The sequence below is a fragment of the Copadichromis virginalis genome, linkage group LG18, assembly GCF_057382275.1.
Source record: "Copadichromis virginalis isolate Kocher_CV1m ecotype Utaka linkage group LG18, C_Virginalis_male_GT1.1, whole genome shotgun sequence".
Taxonomy (NCBI): domain Eukaryota; kingdom Metazoa; phylum Chordata; class Actinopteri; order Cichliformes; family Cichlidae; genus Copadichromis; species Copadichromis virginalis.
The window spans coordinates 23,879,334-23,896,310 of record NC_140635.1 but is presented as its reverse complement, the minus strand read 5'-3'; the positions used below and the strand labels follow the sequence as shown (position 1 = coordinate 23,896,310).

General features: G+C 41.4%; 1 protein-coding gene across 3 annotated transcripts in view; it reads right to left on the bottom strand.

Annotated features, from left to right (window-relative positions):
- Window positions 1-732: 732 nt before the first annotated feature.
- The window catches only part of LOC146687901 (ephrin type-A receptor 3-like), an 80,871-nt gene continuing 64,626 nt past the window's right edge, over window positions 733-16,977 (bottom strand). The window contains exons 14-19 of one of the 3 annotated variants that reach the window (XM_085438795.1): window positions 10,915-10,976; window positions 8,116-8,325; window positions 6,558-6,707; window positions 6,173-6,366; window positions 5,164-5,304; window positions 733-4,983 (exon numbers count right to left, since the gene is read on the bottom strand). In XM_085438795.1, the coding sequence (XP_085294921.1) occupies window positions 4,884-4,983; window positions 5,164-5,304; window positions 6,173-6,366; window positions 6,558-6,707; window positions 8,116-8,325; window positions 10,915-10,976 (857 nt within the window). In that variant the 3' untranslated portion in view covers window positions 733-4,883. The remainder of the gene's footprint in view (window positions 4,984-5,163; window positions 5,305-6,172; window positions 6,367-6,557; window positions 6,708-8,115; window positions 8,326-10,914; window positions 10,977-16,977) is intronic. The other 2 variants (XM_085438796.1, XM_085438797.1) reach the window with 2 other exon arrangements.

Here is a 16,977-nt window from a genome sequence, read left to right as displayed (position 1 = left end):
TCATTGTTGGATGTCTGCCTTTTTAATGTCACTCCGACTCATGGAAGGTGCTGTGATTGGATCTTAGGTCCACCAGCCACTTGGCGCTGGTGTTGTTTGCCATCACTGTTGTAGATATTTTATTGTCCTTCCTTTTCATCCAGGACCTGTCTCTCATGTGCCCATCTTCTTCCTTAATAGTGGCTTCCAGCCTTCTTCTCCATGGGGAACTTTCTCTACATGCATGCTTTATATTATATCCAAGTGCCACAGTAATCCAAGGATTACTGTGGCAATATATATGAGCTCATTGGTTTCAGTGTTACTGACAGTGGGGATGGTGTGTAGAGCAGTGTTCACATCAGCAAGCATCTACTGTAATGGGACTCACTATCAGTATATATATCAGCCTCGATAGTGTAGTGATAGCAACATTACTGTCATTACTGTCAACACATACAAGGCCAAGGCTGAGAATATGGAATTAATGGAATACCAGCCGACCCAATGAGATGCGTTTTATGCGATACGTGACAACTATAAATGAACCGAAAGCCATCATCTACACCTGCCCAGAAGCACCTAGTAGCTCAGTTCAATAAGTAAAATAAAACGTTAGATGAATGCTGGGACTATATTTTTTTTGTATATATAATATTTGTAAGTTTTTTTCAATCTTCTCTGGGATCTTCTCTCTGAGGGAGCAAGACAAGCAGGAAATGTGTTGAAGAAAAAGACACTGCAGGCTTCAGGTGAGAAATTAGAAATATTAGCATATTTATTACAGCGACATGAAAGACATTAAAATGCCTACACCCTTTACAACAAGCAACGCAGAGGAAATTGGCATGGGGACAAATAAGCCTTGTATGATGGCCAAACAAAGAGAGAGAGGAGGACAAAGAGGGAGATAGAGTGCTAAAAGTCTCAGATGAGAATCACTCATTAACATTTACGATACAGACTTTGTGGAGAATGGATACAAACACTGTATTTAAGTTCAAGCAAACCAGCCCACATAGCTAACCTTGACATGGTGAAAAGTGATAAAAACCAGGGAGTTCAGAGTAGAAACCAAAATGGTTTCTTCTAAAGTGAGAGTGCTGATGAATAAGTGGGTCAAAAAGAGGACAATGTCAACAATTCACCATTATTTTGCAGGCAGTAACATAATGTTAAAAATGCAAGAGGAATTTGGCACTTATAAAGAAAAGAACTGAAAGCCAATCATATTCATAATTTGCAAATAAATAACAACACTGTGATTTTCCCCGTCCACTTTTACAGGTCTTCATGTGTGACGGTTCTAATAGTATCTACTTAAAGGTATGGAAGTTATGATGGTACAGTTTGAGGGGGCCTCTGGGATGTTATAAAACCAGGGTGTTAATGTGAGGTTACCTTAAGAACACAGATAAATACACTTTACTCTCAATATCCCCTGTATAGGGCAACAAAACAGAAAAATAGCTCAGAAAATAAGGCATCTAAAAGGCCAGCGGTCACGGGTAGTCCGCTAGAGTGAAATCATAGAGTTAGCAAGAGTAGAATGAACAGTTTCAAACTCTGAATTTGCATCTGCGGCTTATGCTGAAAAAAGCAGAACAGTTTGTCACGCCTCTATTTTACTAGTACTAAAACATTGGGGCCGAACAACACAATTAAAAAAGCAACTTTTCACTGGCAGCAGAGTGGCTCAGATTTTATAACTATCAGGCCTGTCTGGATTTCCCTTCTAGCATGGTGCATGTTACTAATTATATTTTTGAAACGTTAGACAAACGTAGGTTTCTACTTCAGAATAACAATATGCTAAATTACAACCACCAGGGGCACATTTTATCTGTTGTAGATAACTAATCAATTAAATTTACAGGTTTAGTCAGAGGCGGTACAAAAAATGAAGATAGCTTCTGGGTCCGAAAAGGACTTTAAATCTACATTCTATTTATTGGCCACTGGGGTTGATACTGGTGGTTGCAAAAACACTTCCAGTCTTGTAGGAGTTGATAGAAAAATGTCACTCTGCTCTAACCTCAGGGGACAGTTTCCTCAGTATGAGGAACGGTGACTCATTTGAAGGCATACTGAATACAATGAATAGCATAATTCATTATTATTATTCAGAATATGATCACTGGCTAATGACATGTGATTGACAAGCCATTAGCAAATGAGAGTGTGGTTTTCCCTCATTAAATCCAGTTTAAAAATGCCAAGATGATGATGAGGTAAACACACACCTTGGGGCTTCAAAGCAGAACTTCACGCACAAAAGTATGTAAGCACATTGGCTACGTCCATCTTTTATACCGTCTATCGCCTTAGCTAAGGTCTCTCTTGGCTAACTGAGTTTCCAGGTGACTTCCAAAGCCACATGTACTGATTGGACATATACATGTACTGGATTTAAAATACCCTGTAACTCCAGAAAATAAAGAAATTTAGTAAGTAAAAGATGTACTTCTTAGCCTTTGAAGTAAAGTCTTGTTACAAAGCTAATAGATAAGCTAACAGTCACAGCTCACTTACATTAGTTCCGACAAACATGCTGCAGAAACCATTTCTTACACTTTTACTCTTTTGCTCTTGACTTTAGGGAAGCAGCATTACCCTTCATACTCTTCACCCTCTAAAAATACTCTTATACCATGCAAACTACTGCAGCATGTATAGAAATGCAATGCTTGACAAGTCTGCTAAGCTCAGCTATCATTTCTAGGGTAAGGAGAGAGCAAATGTTCAATCTGTGATATCAGATCCAAGTTTAAATGGAGGATTTTTCGTGTTAGACTTTTCGTCCTTCCCTCTCCTGAACAAGCATCTTTTTAAAATTGTGTTGTATGCAGTCCAAGGTCAAAAAAGTGCATGTAACGACTCTTTAAGGTGGATATGCAAATGAAGCCAGTGTATCAATAAAGAAAGTCCATTCTACTCATCCTAACGCTATAGTAGAAACTGCAGTCACTCTCACCTGTCAATAAAAGCTGAAGCTTTGCACCATGCTACATTCCTTTGTTCAGACCAACGTATCACCTTCACCTCTGTATGACCCACCCCTGAACGAGAACTTCAGAAATCTCTTTTTCACAATAAAAGTACATCATAGTCATCATCATTGTTATCATTACAAACATTCTAACGTTGGAAATCAACACTGTACATATTTTACACTATGATACAATCATATATTCTGTACTTTATGCCACTGTTGGTCCTATGGAGTACCACAAATATTAAAACTGGGTGCAGAAATACACTAAAAGCGGGTTCAGTGCCATTATTACAGTGTACACAAAGAGGGTCCCTTCATATATTACTGTATAATTATTGTGATAGTTATTGTGATAAGCTGCAGTTTCCTTCTAATACAGAAAAAAATGCTTCTTTAGGTTATGGGTATTTCTTTTTAAATAAGGGTGTTGAAAATGACAGATACCAGGGAAGTGATAGAATACAACACGCACAAATCATCTTTCTTTTTTTTAAAGTCAAATTTACCCTCTTGTGGTGGCACCGCTGAAAGTCAACACTGCTTCTATTTCATTTTGCTGAAAAAGGGTCCAATGCTTCTTTTCATCAAGCAGACTATTTGGAAAACACAAACCACTGTAATTATTCTAACTGGCCTTGTGTAACCATCCAGCCACGGGAACTGATGAAAGAAAACCATAGAGTTGGAATGGTGGGTCGTTATTTAGATGAACATTTCAAAGTTACTGTACATGGCACAACACTGGAAAAACAAGTCATACGTCCTTAACAGTGTCAAGTCTGTCACGACATCTGTCCTGACATCTGTCTGCATCAACTTTGCTCTTCACAAAACACTATAAACCTCTTAACATACCTGAAATACTGGAAGGCAAACTTCTGGGCTGAAGTGTTTGCAACAACACCATACTATAACACCTGTGATAGACTGCTGTTTGGAAAAGACGACGGAAGAGTAACATTTTCTCTGTGCTAACTGCACCGTAGCTGTTTCTGCTGTATTCTCTGCTGTTAGTTAGGTTGTACTGTAAATGCAAGAGTACTTGCAAACATGCACTGGGTATAGTTTTTATGGAAGTGTGTCTGGGAGCAGTCACTAAGGAAGCCCTGGTCTTGGTCCAATACACTATTTAAAAACGAATCATAGTTCCATCCTATGTGAGCTAGCAAATCTATATCCCTCTCTATCCCTAAAGGTCCAGTTTTTCAGTTCCCCTCTCCCCAAACCCAAACATTCATTTCATTCAAAATCTTGGCTCATTCACTGGCTTTCTGTGTACAGAGAGCAATGCAAGGGGCCACACGCGTACTAAGTAATTACGTCTGTTAAGGTTGAGCCTATAAACCTCACCAACAATACAAACTTTAGGTCCATCTCTATGGTTGTGAGACACACAGCCCATATAAACATATATCTACACATGTACATACCATCTGACCCTTTTTAAACTCTTCAAGGTGAAAACTCAAAGCCAACAAAATGACAGAAAAAACAACTGTACACCTAACAGACAGTGATATTATATTCTAATTTGTTTTTTTGTCATTTCTTTTGTTTAAAGTCTTTTCCCCTCCTGTTTTGTTGACTTGACACGGTGTGAAATGATCAGGGATGCTTCAGGTGCAGCCTTGCAGTTGGAAATGTGTCTCTTTGATGCTCCATAATGGTGACCGTATTGCTGGGACTCTGAGAGCTAAAGCCAGAAGTGCCCACCAAGGATGGTACAAATGGGGAAACTGCGAGAAGGTGAAGGAGGCAAACGTCCATGTCGTCTCCATCTTAATGTGTCTCAAAATCCAAGAAGGCCCAAGCACAGAGCTTACATCACAACTCTGTTGCTGTGGGGAAACTCTTAACAGGGGCATCCAGTTTGACTTTGTCTCCTCGTGTTTCTCTAATGTTGAAAGTGTTATACTTGGACGTGCGTCCCCTGGGTCTGCAGGCTCTGCACACTGGACAAAATCTTCTTCTGGTGGCCAGCCAGGGACACTCCCATCTTAGCCAGTTCACTAGATGGAAAACACAAAAAAATACAGGCAAAGTATTACGAAGCTATTTTGTTACGAAGAAAATGCATCTGTTTTACATTTAAAATACCAAGTTTCATGTCCAATTCACTGTCTTCACATTCAAATGACACCAAAGTAGATTGTGTTATTACTCATGCTGAAAATCCTGTAAGTCTGCACCTGACACTGATGTAAAGGATAGAGTCCAAGCTGACATATCCAGCACTGGAAAAGTTCTCCTTGTAGTGGCCCATCTTGATAGCATCTAACCACTCATCCACTGTATTAACACTGAACTCTGGCGTGGACGGGTCCTCCCTGCTGGGATTTTTAAAAAAACACAAATACAAATTCAATGAAGCTTTGGCCGGTTTATGGCTAGAAAAACAGTTTGTTGTCACTGCCGAAGTCAATAATTTGTGCGTAAAAATAAAAACTATTCGCATCAGTCTTGGTTCTGCCGACAGAATCATTATAATTCTGCAATGACCGCAGCACGACAGCCTCAAATCCCCGCTGAAAAGAAAAACATAAACTTTAAACCCAACCATTAGCGGGTAAGTATGATTAATGCTGCCCTCACCCCAGAGCAAGCTTGTGTGGTATTACTTATAAAACCCTTGACTTGTTTGCTTGCTTTTTTTTCTTATAAATTGTTAGAAATGATCTATTTGTCATTGCACACTCAAAGGTAACACAATCTTTTTTGCTAAAAGAACTTACAATATTCACTTACATAGTGCAGTATATGCTTTTGTGTAAGCCCGTGTAAGTCTTTTTGTCTTGTTACATAGTTCTCTGAGTCTGCTGTGTTCTGCATTTGTTTTTTTCTGTTGAGTATGTCGGAGTGGAAAGGGATTGGAACGTCTGCATGCTGTTTTCATTCTGAGGGTTAGCTAAATGCCTGAAGTTACAAAATGCAAATGCACAAATAATTATATTCAGTGGATGAGTGCAATATAACTGGGGATTAGGGGCATCTACACTGAATGTGAAACAAGCACGCGAGTCTGTATCAATACATTTCCATTTCATAAATACGGCTTTGTTTGTAAAAGATAATAATGTTCTTTCATGTCACCTCATTTACTGCTTTGCACTTTGTACCTCTACTCTACAATTTAATCCAGGCGTGCCAAGATTTATCAGTGAAATTTGCAGTCATAATTCACATCTTTCTCTCACTGACCATGCTGAGCTGTTTGCCAGCTCTCTGAGACTGGCTGGGTTTCTGATGAGCTTGTCCAGGATTGTGACAATCTGTGCAAACTTTGGCCTGTCGCTTCGCCCCTTCTCCCAGCAATCCAGCATGAGCTGGTGCAACACCACAGGACAATCCATAGGAGCAGGAAGACGGTAGCCTTCGTCTATTGCTTTGATCACCTGCAGGGAGAGAGGTATCGAGTTCTGTGATCAGTACTATACAGGAAAAATGTAAAATGTGCAAACTTGTTGTTATAGATAGGAATTTTACTGAAGACTGAAAAAGTAGCTCTTTATCGCTGGCAGCACTGTGTAAGTGCACTAATTTGATTAACATCGAACCTGAGACCGTGTGTTTATGTGTGACTCACATCCTGGTTGGACATCTCCCAGTAGGGTCTCTCTCCATATGAAATCACCTCCCACATGACAATGCCGTAACTCCACACATCACTTGCTGAGGTAAACTTCCTGTAGGCTATTGCCTCTGGAGCTGTCCATCTGATGGGGATCTTCCCTCCCTGTAAATGGTCCCAGAGGCAGTCAGCATTTATTCACATACTGAATATCAGCCGCTCTGGGCCCACTGCATCGTGCTGCCAATAATAGAGTGAATACTTCAAGGCTGTTGTATTAGCGCTGTAATAAATCAAGATACAGCAGAGTACTGTAGAGGAGAGAAAACAAATTATAAAATGGTTGCTGCAAAGAAGCCTGGTGCAGTGCTGTTTTTAGGAACAGAGCAGGAGAGGTTATACACTAAGCAGCGCTCTGCTTTAATATGACAACAGGGGTTAATGTTTGCTCCAGTGTTTGTTCTTATACTTGTCTTTCTTCTGTTATCTTTTTTTCCCTGCACCACCGCCCCTGCCTTTGTCGTCAATCCTCAGATCAAAAGGATTCATATAGCCCACTGTATACACACAATAGGCAGCAAGAGCTCTCGCTCTCTTTCACTCTGACACACACACACACAGACACATTGTACCTCTATAGGCTCCGTTCAGCTTTTTAACATGCGGCAGCTGCCTCTGCACCACCTAGCATCCCCCATCTCTGCTCGGTCAAAGTCAAATAAAAGGCAAAGCTTCCAAGTCACTCTGCACTGTACTTTTGTTTCCTCCACCTCTGTACACACCTACCGCACCCCTTTATCTCCCCCCTCCTAACTACGCTTACTCCATCCTTCTGCCACCTTCCCCCCTTTCTCTCGCTCTCTGTTCTCTTCCTGAATCATCTTCGTTTTCGGGCTCTACAACCCCCACCTACTCCCCCCTGCACCCCTCAGTGCCTGCAGCTCTCCATCTACGTCTCCTGACATCAGTAGGAGTTTGTGTGTGATTTCAATAGAGCAGTCAGCGGCTGATACACTCCTCCCAGGGCAATGCTAATGCCATATTAAAAATAACATCCAACCCTTCCTATGAATATGAATAATGTCATCTCCTTGTGGACATTTTAGATGAGTTACTACGCAGTGGTTTAACTTACTGACATTTAAGTTTCTCCATTCTCTCCGAGCGCAGTGAGAGGATGCTCTCGTTGCCAAAGACTGCTGTGATTTGACTTGACAGCATGGGTTTATGGTATTGGCTGTGAAAGCCTTTGTAGAACAATGTTCAAAACACACTTGCCCAATGCAGTATAGTGTGAAACCGTACATTCAAGACATTGTCTTTTTTCTTACTTATTAAAGCTTGAGCTTGCATCCTTGAAGAAAAGGGCCAGTGAGGTCACTGCTGAGAATACTGGGAATGTGGAGAGGCAGAGTGCCCACTTTGCATCTAAGACTGTATTCCGGTTGCACACCGTGCAGTAAAACTAATTTGAACTTCCTGAAAGTGGAAATCTCAATAGTGACGAGTGCATGAAAGCTTTCCGTCTACAGTGTTTTGCCTTAGCTGGCTCCACTGTGAGAGTGTGTCTTACCCTTGTAGTGTAGGCGGCCTCTGGGTCGTCCTCCAGAACTCGGCTCAGGCCAAAGTCGGACACCTTACACACCAGGTTGCTGTTCACCAGGATGTTTCGAGCTGCCAGGTCTCTGTGCACGTAGCTCATGTCTGACAGGTACTTCATACCTGAAGCGATACCACGGAGCATGCCGACGAGTTGGATCACCGTGAACTGGCCGTCATGTTTCTGGAAGGAAGACCAAAGAGAAAGGTTGATTGAATTGTGCCCAGTTCTAGTATTTCTGTCCTGGGACTCCACTAGAGAATCTTTACACGAGTCGCAGTTCAGCGTATCTTTATTCATCCTTGGTTTTCTTTTACTGGCCATTTATGCAACCATCAGTTTATCCACTGTTTTAGCTCTTAATGCCTTTAAAAGCCCACTTTCTTCTGATTGGTAGGCTTTGCTGAAACATTTGTTTTGGGGCAGCAGAAAACTGGTAGATCCATAATACTTGGATAATATTCCCAAAAGTAAAATTTAACACAATTTGTCAAACTTTGACAAATGGCAACTTTTTAATATCCATCCCTTCATGTTTAAATAATACACCGTATTCATAATACAAGCAATGTGTTCAGTAAATTCCATTGCTTACCTGCTCATTGTAAATCATGACAGCCCCACACAGGCTTAAATGTCAACTGAAGTGGAAAACGTCTGCCGTCAGATTATATGAGTAAAATGTTATTCTGTGGTCACCAAATGACCAGTAAGTCCCAGGATTTGAGCTTCCGCAGTGTCAGCAATACACACTTAGCAAATGTCCTGGTGTAAGGCTGTGAATCTCTTTTAGATCCAGCTAACCCCACAGTTTAACCTCCCTTTGGAGCATGGCAAGCAAAAGATGGATGTCGCCTTCCAGGGATCAATGGAGGATCACATAGAAATCCAACTTGCAGAGGATTGGACCTGACAGAGGAGACAAAAGTTTCCTCTCAAACGCTGACCGCGTGCCCATGCAGAGCTCACTGGATTTCAGATTTGAGCTGTCTTTGGCAGAGAGTGGAGGCCGTTGATCGATGATGGTCCAGCTCACCTTCCTGTGCCAATTATTTCTGCCCTGGGCCAATGGTCCCCGTTAAAAAACCATTCATGTTATCAGTCACCCTCTCTCCTTTATATCAACTCTCCTTCCTCTGTCTCTTTGTTCTCTCCATCCATCTTTGTCTCTCCTCAAGACTGTGTCTCAGAGAGGGAGAAACTCTGTAATACTTTGACTCAGTCTCGATCTCTCCATCCATCTTCCTTCATCTTTCTGCATCTGTGCCTCCCCTACACCCTCTTCCTCTATCGTTTCTTTTCTCTCTCTCTCTCACTCCCTCCCTCGGCAGCTGTGGACTAAGTTAATTAGCTGGTGGTTTTGTGAGATGCTGATTGATTGGACTGTCTAACAAACCTACAGACTTCCTCTATCAATCTGCCCACCACGTTGCATTGCCAGTAAAGAGGAGGAAGAGTGGAGAGGACAGGGAAAGAGAGATGAGACAAATGCAGGCCAGAGAGGTTGACAATGAGATGAATGAAAGAGATGAGAGAAGCAAGAAGCGGGAATATTAGGCTAATTTGGGCATGTTATTTTATAATAATATATATTTTTTGTTACCTCAAAAAACAGAACAAAAAAATTAGGAACTTAATGAACCGTAAACTATAACCAACTATAAAGATGACTCCATGTTTATACTGCTCCCTGTGGACACGTTTAGGACCCTCGCTACAGTACATGCTCTCACACAAAACGTGTGGCTGTGTGTGGCAGTCACACTGTGCCTGAGCCATTTTTTTTTTGCTTTTACTGTGTTTTGCTTCAGTTTGCTACCAGGATTGGTGTCTATTAAGCAATGGGTCTATCATCACAGCCTTAATGGCTCCGAGCACTGCAGTGAATTTACTGCCTGACAAACGACACTGAATCTAAATCTGTTCAGCTCGGTGTATGGAAACCGTGATTCAGCTAATTTACTACACAATCTTTACTACTTCTACTATATTTCTATTTTGTGCTTGTAGATATCACAATTTTAACATTTTCATAATGCTATCTTTGCCGTCTGAGTAGTTCATTAAAGTATTCAGTCGATTAAATAAAAATATTCACATAGAAATCTGTTACTTAAAGTTAAAACAGAAGCCACCGCTACAGTTTCATTGTTGTTTTTAATATATATCCTGACAGAGCAAAATGCACAAAAAGCAATATACTTTCTTTGTTTTATTGCCTACCAGTCAGCATTCGGATGCAGTTTTCCCCCCTGGAATATGGACTCTAAGTGCATTTCATTGACCGATTATCAAAAACTGTGTGAGGAAAACATTACCCATCTAAATGTTTCTGTTTGCTTTGCTTTTCCCCCCCCAAATTGTTTGTGTTCGTGCTCATAACATGACTACAAACCCTTCTTAAATTCTCTATATATTGTAACCATGACAACAGTGATATTATCCTCCTTTAACTGTACCATTAAGTGAAAATGTGTCTTTTTTATTAAAAAAAATGTCAGGTGTTTCCCACCTTTTACCCGATAATAAAGAACATAATAATTTTAGATTCTGTACAACAAAAGCCTTTATAGATATTTTGTTGAAAACTACTTAAAATAATTCCACCAAAGTGTTGGTGGAATGAATTCTTCAGCTTTAAGAGATGAACAACAACTTAAAATTTCAATGTCTCTTCAGCTGGGACATCATTTTCTTTGTGGCATCTGTAAAGACTCGTGGCCCTGACCTTGGAAGAAAAGATGTATTCCTTCCAGCTGAGCCGTGACTCACCTTGAGGAAAGTGTCCAGAGATCCATTTTCCATGAACTCCGTTATGATCATCACTGGCTTACCTACAGAGGAACATTACAAGACAGCTGTTAGTAAGGCTGAGTTACAGCCGAGGACAGAGAGGAGGCAGAGTCCACAGCTGTGACCAGCCGTTCCCTCCGTCTCCGTCTCCGTCTCTCTCTAGGGGATAGCATGGCATGTCGTCATCAGTCACACTGACAGCTTCTAATCAGCCCTCTCCATAAACGCCAGGAGATAATTAGAATAGACCAATCCACCAGAATATGTGTGTGTGTGTGTGTGTGAGTGAGTTTAAGGGGGCCTCCTGAGATCTCATGAATACTAATCAGCCTCAAGGGAAGGGGGTTGTGTTGTTGGATCGCTGTGCACCTGCACCTGCATGAGTGTGTATGTGTGATGAAGGCGTGGGTTGACTGACAGGCCCTGTGCACTATGGTCCCCTGCATGGCATCTGGTGCGGCTTACAAATGATTAACAAAGTACCTGCAATCACATACACACCCATGCACGCACACACGAATACCAAAAACTGCAGTTGTCCGTGCTTTAAGGGGGTTCTCCCTTGGTACCACCCCCTACAGCCGAGCTTTGCCAATCACAAACAAACATACAATGTGCAGTTACAAATGACTGTGCGTATGTGTATGTAGGTGGGTGTGTGAGTAGCTTGTAAACATGATGAATAGGTCACGTTTCCCAAATCAGGCCTCAGAGATGTTGGGAAAAAAACCTAAGGGAAAGATAAATGAGGGAAAAAGTATTTTAAAAAGAGTCTTTCTTGCTTGTATGCATCGAAGTACTTAGCTCAAGTAAGCTCAAGAAAGACAAAAACCATTGGATCAGAGAAGATGGGGAATGATGGAAGGGTGGGGTCTGAAAGCAATGAGGAGACAGGAGGAAAAAGGAGGAAAGGAAAGTATGGATGAGCGAGAGAAGAGAACGATAAAGAAGAAGAAAGGGAAAGCAGGGGAGAAGAGACGAGAGGAGAGGCGGAGGGATGGTGGGAGGATGGGTCAAAAGCATGTCGTGAAAAGGCAGGAACAACACCACCGAGGCCTACAGTAAGATTGTAGGTAAAGACAGCAATACATCACCTTAAATGAATTCAGTATCTCACCACAGCAAACACACACACACACAAACAGAGTCGGCCGGTCTCTGGTGGTGGTGTCTTCTTTGACAGTAACATTAGTCTCAGGGATAAAAGTGAAAGAGAATTGGATTTTCTTCTGCTGGGGGTGAGGACTGCTGGTCACATTTATCTCCACACGGGGCCTGTGTTGTGTGTGGCCTGTCGCTGTGCTTGTGTGTGTGCGTGGGTGTGTGTGTGAGAGAGAGAGACAGAGAAAAGGAGAACTGAACTCAGGGGTGAGACAACTCAATGATGACTGTTTGATTTCAGCTCAGATCATAGGTGGAGAACGTATGTGTGCGTCTGCGTATGTAAACGCAGCACTGGCAATAATCTGATCCTGAATGATGACTGAAAGAAGCGCTGATTCTTCATACCGTTTTGTTTACCTGCACGAGATGTGTTTGTTTCAGTTTTTGCGAATACTTAATTGCACTTTGTGGACTCCATAAACGTGAATGCATGTATGTAATTCTGCGACAAGCATCTGTGCATATGGTATTCTACAAAGCAGACAGCCATGAAATGGAAAAGAGCTGTAAAAAACTAACCCTAAAAACCAATTATGTGTTTGAGTGTGTGTGTGTTACATGGGTGTCAGCAGCATGTATGTATGCTACAAGTGAAGACTGCCCTCAGGTTTGCAGTGTTGGAAGCGGTCAAGAGTGAAGCACAATGAAACACATTCATCCTTTTGTCTCTGCCTTGTGGGCCGTGTTAGTCTGGCATGTACTCACACACACACACACACACACACACACACACACACACACACACACACTGCTATCACTAGCCATCATCTGTACACCTGCCATACAGAATTACCCCTCCAACTCTAAAAGATAACAGAGGTTACCAATGAAACGGCCACACACACACACACACACACACACACACACACACACACGCACTCATGTTATATATTAGCTCATTTCATCTATTTTTTGTCAGGTGCTCATGCAAACACACACGTGCACACATACACACACTCAACGGTACAATGAATCCCTTTTACTTCTTGCAGCAACTTCATCACATGCCATTCACACTTCACTTCAGCTCGTCATGGAGCTCTCTCAGCCAAATCTTCGCAGGCGCTCCTCAATTTCCTCCTGAAAGCACATAATTAACTAATCACATTCATATTCATTCGAATTTATTGCCTTTCATTGGCTTCAGAATTAACGCATCCGTTTGCAGAGCCGAAAGCGCCTCCCACTGTATGCACGTACGTGTATTTTAGTGCAGACTGCAGATTGGGTCTTGATGTTTTGTGTGCTTTAGTGTGTTATGAAATGGATCAGAAAGGAGTTTGCTCTTATTTTACATCACTTTATTAAGTGAAAGAAGAAAGTGTTGTCTCTTCTCTCTCTGGGATAAAGGTGGGATCATTTAGGCGTTGCACGCATGTGCGTGTGTGTGTAGATGCGTGTGTTTGTGTGAATCTGTGAATTGCCGTGTATATATGAAAGTGATAGAGACAACATATATACACTCTATCTGGCAAATTACATTATGAGAGGCTGTTTCTGTGCGTGTTGGTGCGAGCGTAAACGAAAGTGATAGACTCTGTGTGTGCGCCAGTGGGCCGCATTACCGCATTATTGAATGAGGCGGCCCAAGGTACAAACGAGAAAATGAAATAACTGCTGTATTGATTAATGTTAAGGGTCTGAACTAAATTATACAATGCTTTTAACACAGGACAGATCTCTGTTCTGGGAAGAGCCACGCGAGGTTGTGGGGGAGCGGAGCAACAGAAAGACAGAAACTCAATAACCTTATCTCCTCTCTTCACCTCTCCTCCTCCCTCTTTGCTTTCTCATCTCCTCTCATTTCCTCACGTTTGTCTCCTCTCCATCTCTCCTCTCCTCTATCTGCTCCCTCCTTTCCTCAAATCTCTTTGCACATCTTCCCCCATCACCCTCATTTATTCCCAAGCCCCATCCTCTTTCATTTCCTCCCTCTTGTATCCTCTCTCATCCATCCATGCCCCCTGCTTCCCCACATCCCGTTGTCACCTTTTCTCCCGCTTCCCCGTGTCGTTGTCTGTGCAGTCCAATCTACAAAGCTACATGCATATTCAGAATACTTTCAAAGAGTCTGACAGGAAATATTGAAACACCTATTGTTCAGCGCACAAAGGTACACAGTTAAAACTAATCACTAGTTTCTTCAAACAGAAGACGAGAGGAAAATGTGGTTTTGCAGGGTTTAACAGCACCTTTGTAGAGCAGCCTTTTTAATGTTTGTGCGTGTGCGTGCGTGTGTGTGTGTGTGTGTCAGATGAGAAGGACTTCGGTAATTGAGGGTTTTCCAAATGGGCCAATTGTTGCAGCGATTGTAAAACGCATAGAGGATGGATGGATAAAATGAGGGACGGTGGAGATAAAAAGGAGATAAGGAGATGGAGAGGGGCAGGGAGGAGGGGATGATGGGATGGGGGTAGATTGCTGCACTTTTCTGATGTGCAGTGAGACAGACAGAAAAAAAGAGCATTTTTTCCCCTTCCTTTTCTGCATGTGGCCCTCTAATTAGCATGACAATAGCAGCAATCAGGTGATAGACAGCAGAGCAGGTTATTAGTGTGACACATAGGAGCGGATGAAGGCTTATGAGGTTTTAAGCAGTGAACACAGACACACATACACTCACACTGATAGTCAGAATATTGTGCCAGAACTGTGCCAGATTTGTTACTACTACCACAACTTTGGTTGAATCAGCCACACTTTTACTAAAGATACTTATAGTACTTTTACTATTGGCACATCACAGCCATTTAGATAATTAGTACAACAAAGGCTCCTATTGTACTTCATGTAACAACAAGATCAAGAGCCCCAATGCCGCCAACAGTTAACATTACTCCTGTCTGCACTGTTGAAACAAGTAATCCATTATCCAATTAAAGATCAAAAGAAAATTATGCTGCAGTTATTAAGATAATTTAGTGACTTCTCAAGAAAAATATTACATCATAGCAAAATAGTGTTTGAATTCCGGACTACTTGCAAAAATATGATTTTAGCCTTGAAAATGGAAATACTTATTATCAGGAGTTCTGCTGCAGTGCATTCTGTCATTTGTATAAGAAAGTATTGTGCAGTACAACACGACTCCCTTCAAGTTTGAGCTTCTCCGTAATTACACCTACCTACCTACTCCTACTCAAACCAATACTCCGCCTTCTACTTGTAAGTCTGCTACTGTTTACACCAACACCTGAGTCTAGATCAGCTGGAGTCAGCCTGTCTGATTAGACTGAGGGTGGTGTAAAAGGACCAGCTGGGGCTGCAGAAAAGGGCCTGAAGGAATTATTGACCCCTCTCAACTCTCACCCCCTCGCCCGCACATGCACACCTGGGGCTGTGACCTGTGAAATTACTGCTTTGCTCGTGAGATTTGTTTCTGAGGGGCTCTATCAGCTTCTCAATGTGCCGTGAAGACAGGTGAGAAGGCAGACACAAAGTAATACGTGTAGAAGAAGGCGAGCGCTCATTAAATACACCTGCTAAAAGCACGCCAAAGCGCACAAACGTATTTTTACATTCAAAGAACATTACGAAGTAATGAGTACTTGATTATGTTAAAGCAAATCACTTGTCAAGTCGTTGCTCAGCTCTTTAACCGTCTCCTGTGTCAACCCCGCTGATGTCCTCTGACCCAAAACGTCAAGGATTTGGCAGTAATTCTTCAATTAATTCTGTTTTTTTAAAACAGAATAGTGGCAGTTACTGGAAAAAAAGAGTGCTATAATTACACGTTTACATGTTACATGTCTCTCATGTCTGAAAGATCAAGAGAGATAGACACAGACAGAGCGAGAGAGAGACAAAGAGAGTGACAGCACAAGAAGAAATTAATAAGAAATGCAGTGAAGTCTCATTTGTAATATGCATGCTGTTGAATATTCATGGAGCCAAATACACATCCAATTAACTTTATGAATTATTAATAATTGCAATAAAAGGTCGTGTATATGCACTTGCTCTTTGTTGGCCTGAGTTGCACTGAACAGCTTGGTGTGATGGACTGAAAATCTTTGTTTGTGTCACTAAGCAGGAACAGGAGGGAGTCAGATTAGGGGAAAAGCCGAGGCTTATTTTGGTGCCTGTATCTTTATAAATATGACGATTCTCTCTCTTATTTGCTTGTCTATAGACCGCCCTCAAATATCTGTCAGATCAGAAGAAGCTTTCAGATTGAACCTATACTGTGCTGTAATGCAGGCGAGCTAATTGTTAGGGTTGACACATTTTCAGTATTTGTAACTGGGCATCTTAACCATTATAACGTGACTGTTATGCAGTGCTGCACAGCCAAGAGAAATATTTCTGTAAATAGCTCTTAATTTGTAAATTAACAGTTAATTAAATATGTAATAATCCATAAAGTTAATTAAACATGAGTAATTCATGTTACTTTGTCGTGTAATTAAAAATCATTTATTTTAAAAACTTTATGTTGTACTATATGTTAAGTAGCAATCAAATTCTGATGACATCAGCACACATAAAATGATATTCTTTAGTCATTATTATCATTTTGTTGTAAAAAAGTGTTTTATTCCCATAGGAGGGTCAATAGGCCACAAGCAAGCAGCATCCGAGAGAGATGGACAATGTGATGAGAATAGTGAGATGGGTGTCAGTCATCATTGATCTTCATTTATATAATGATGCTTGGGCTCTTAAAATCACATTTTAACACAGTGGTAACCTAAGTGTCATTTCTCATCCCACAGGGTCATGTTTGTGAATGGGCCTATTTTGTAAGTGAAAGAAACAAGCAGGGAATAAGCTGTACAATTATTTTTAACTTTAGCGATCCAAATACTGTTTATAGATGCATTACACTGTATTTATTAACAATTTCCAAGGTGCTTTAAACATTAGTTGCAGTTTTAC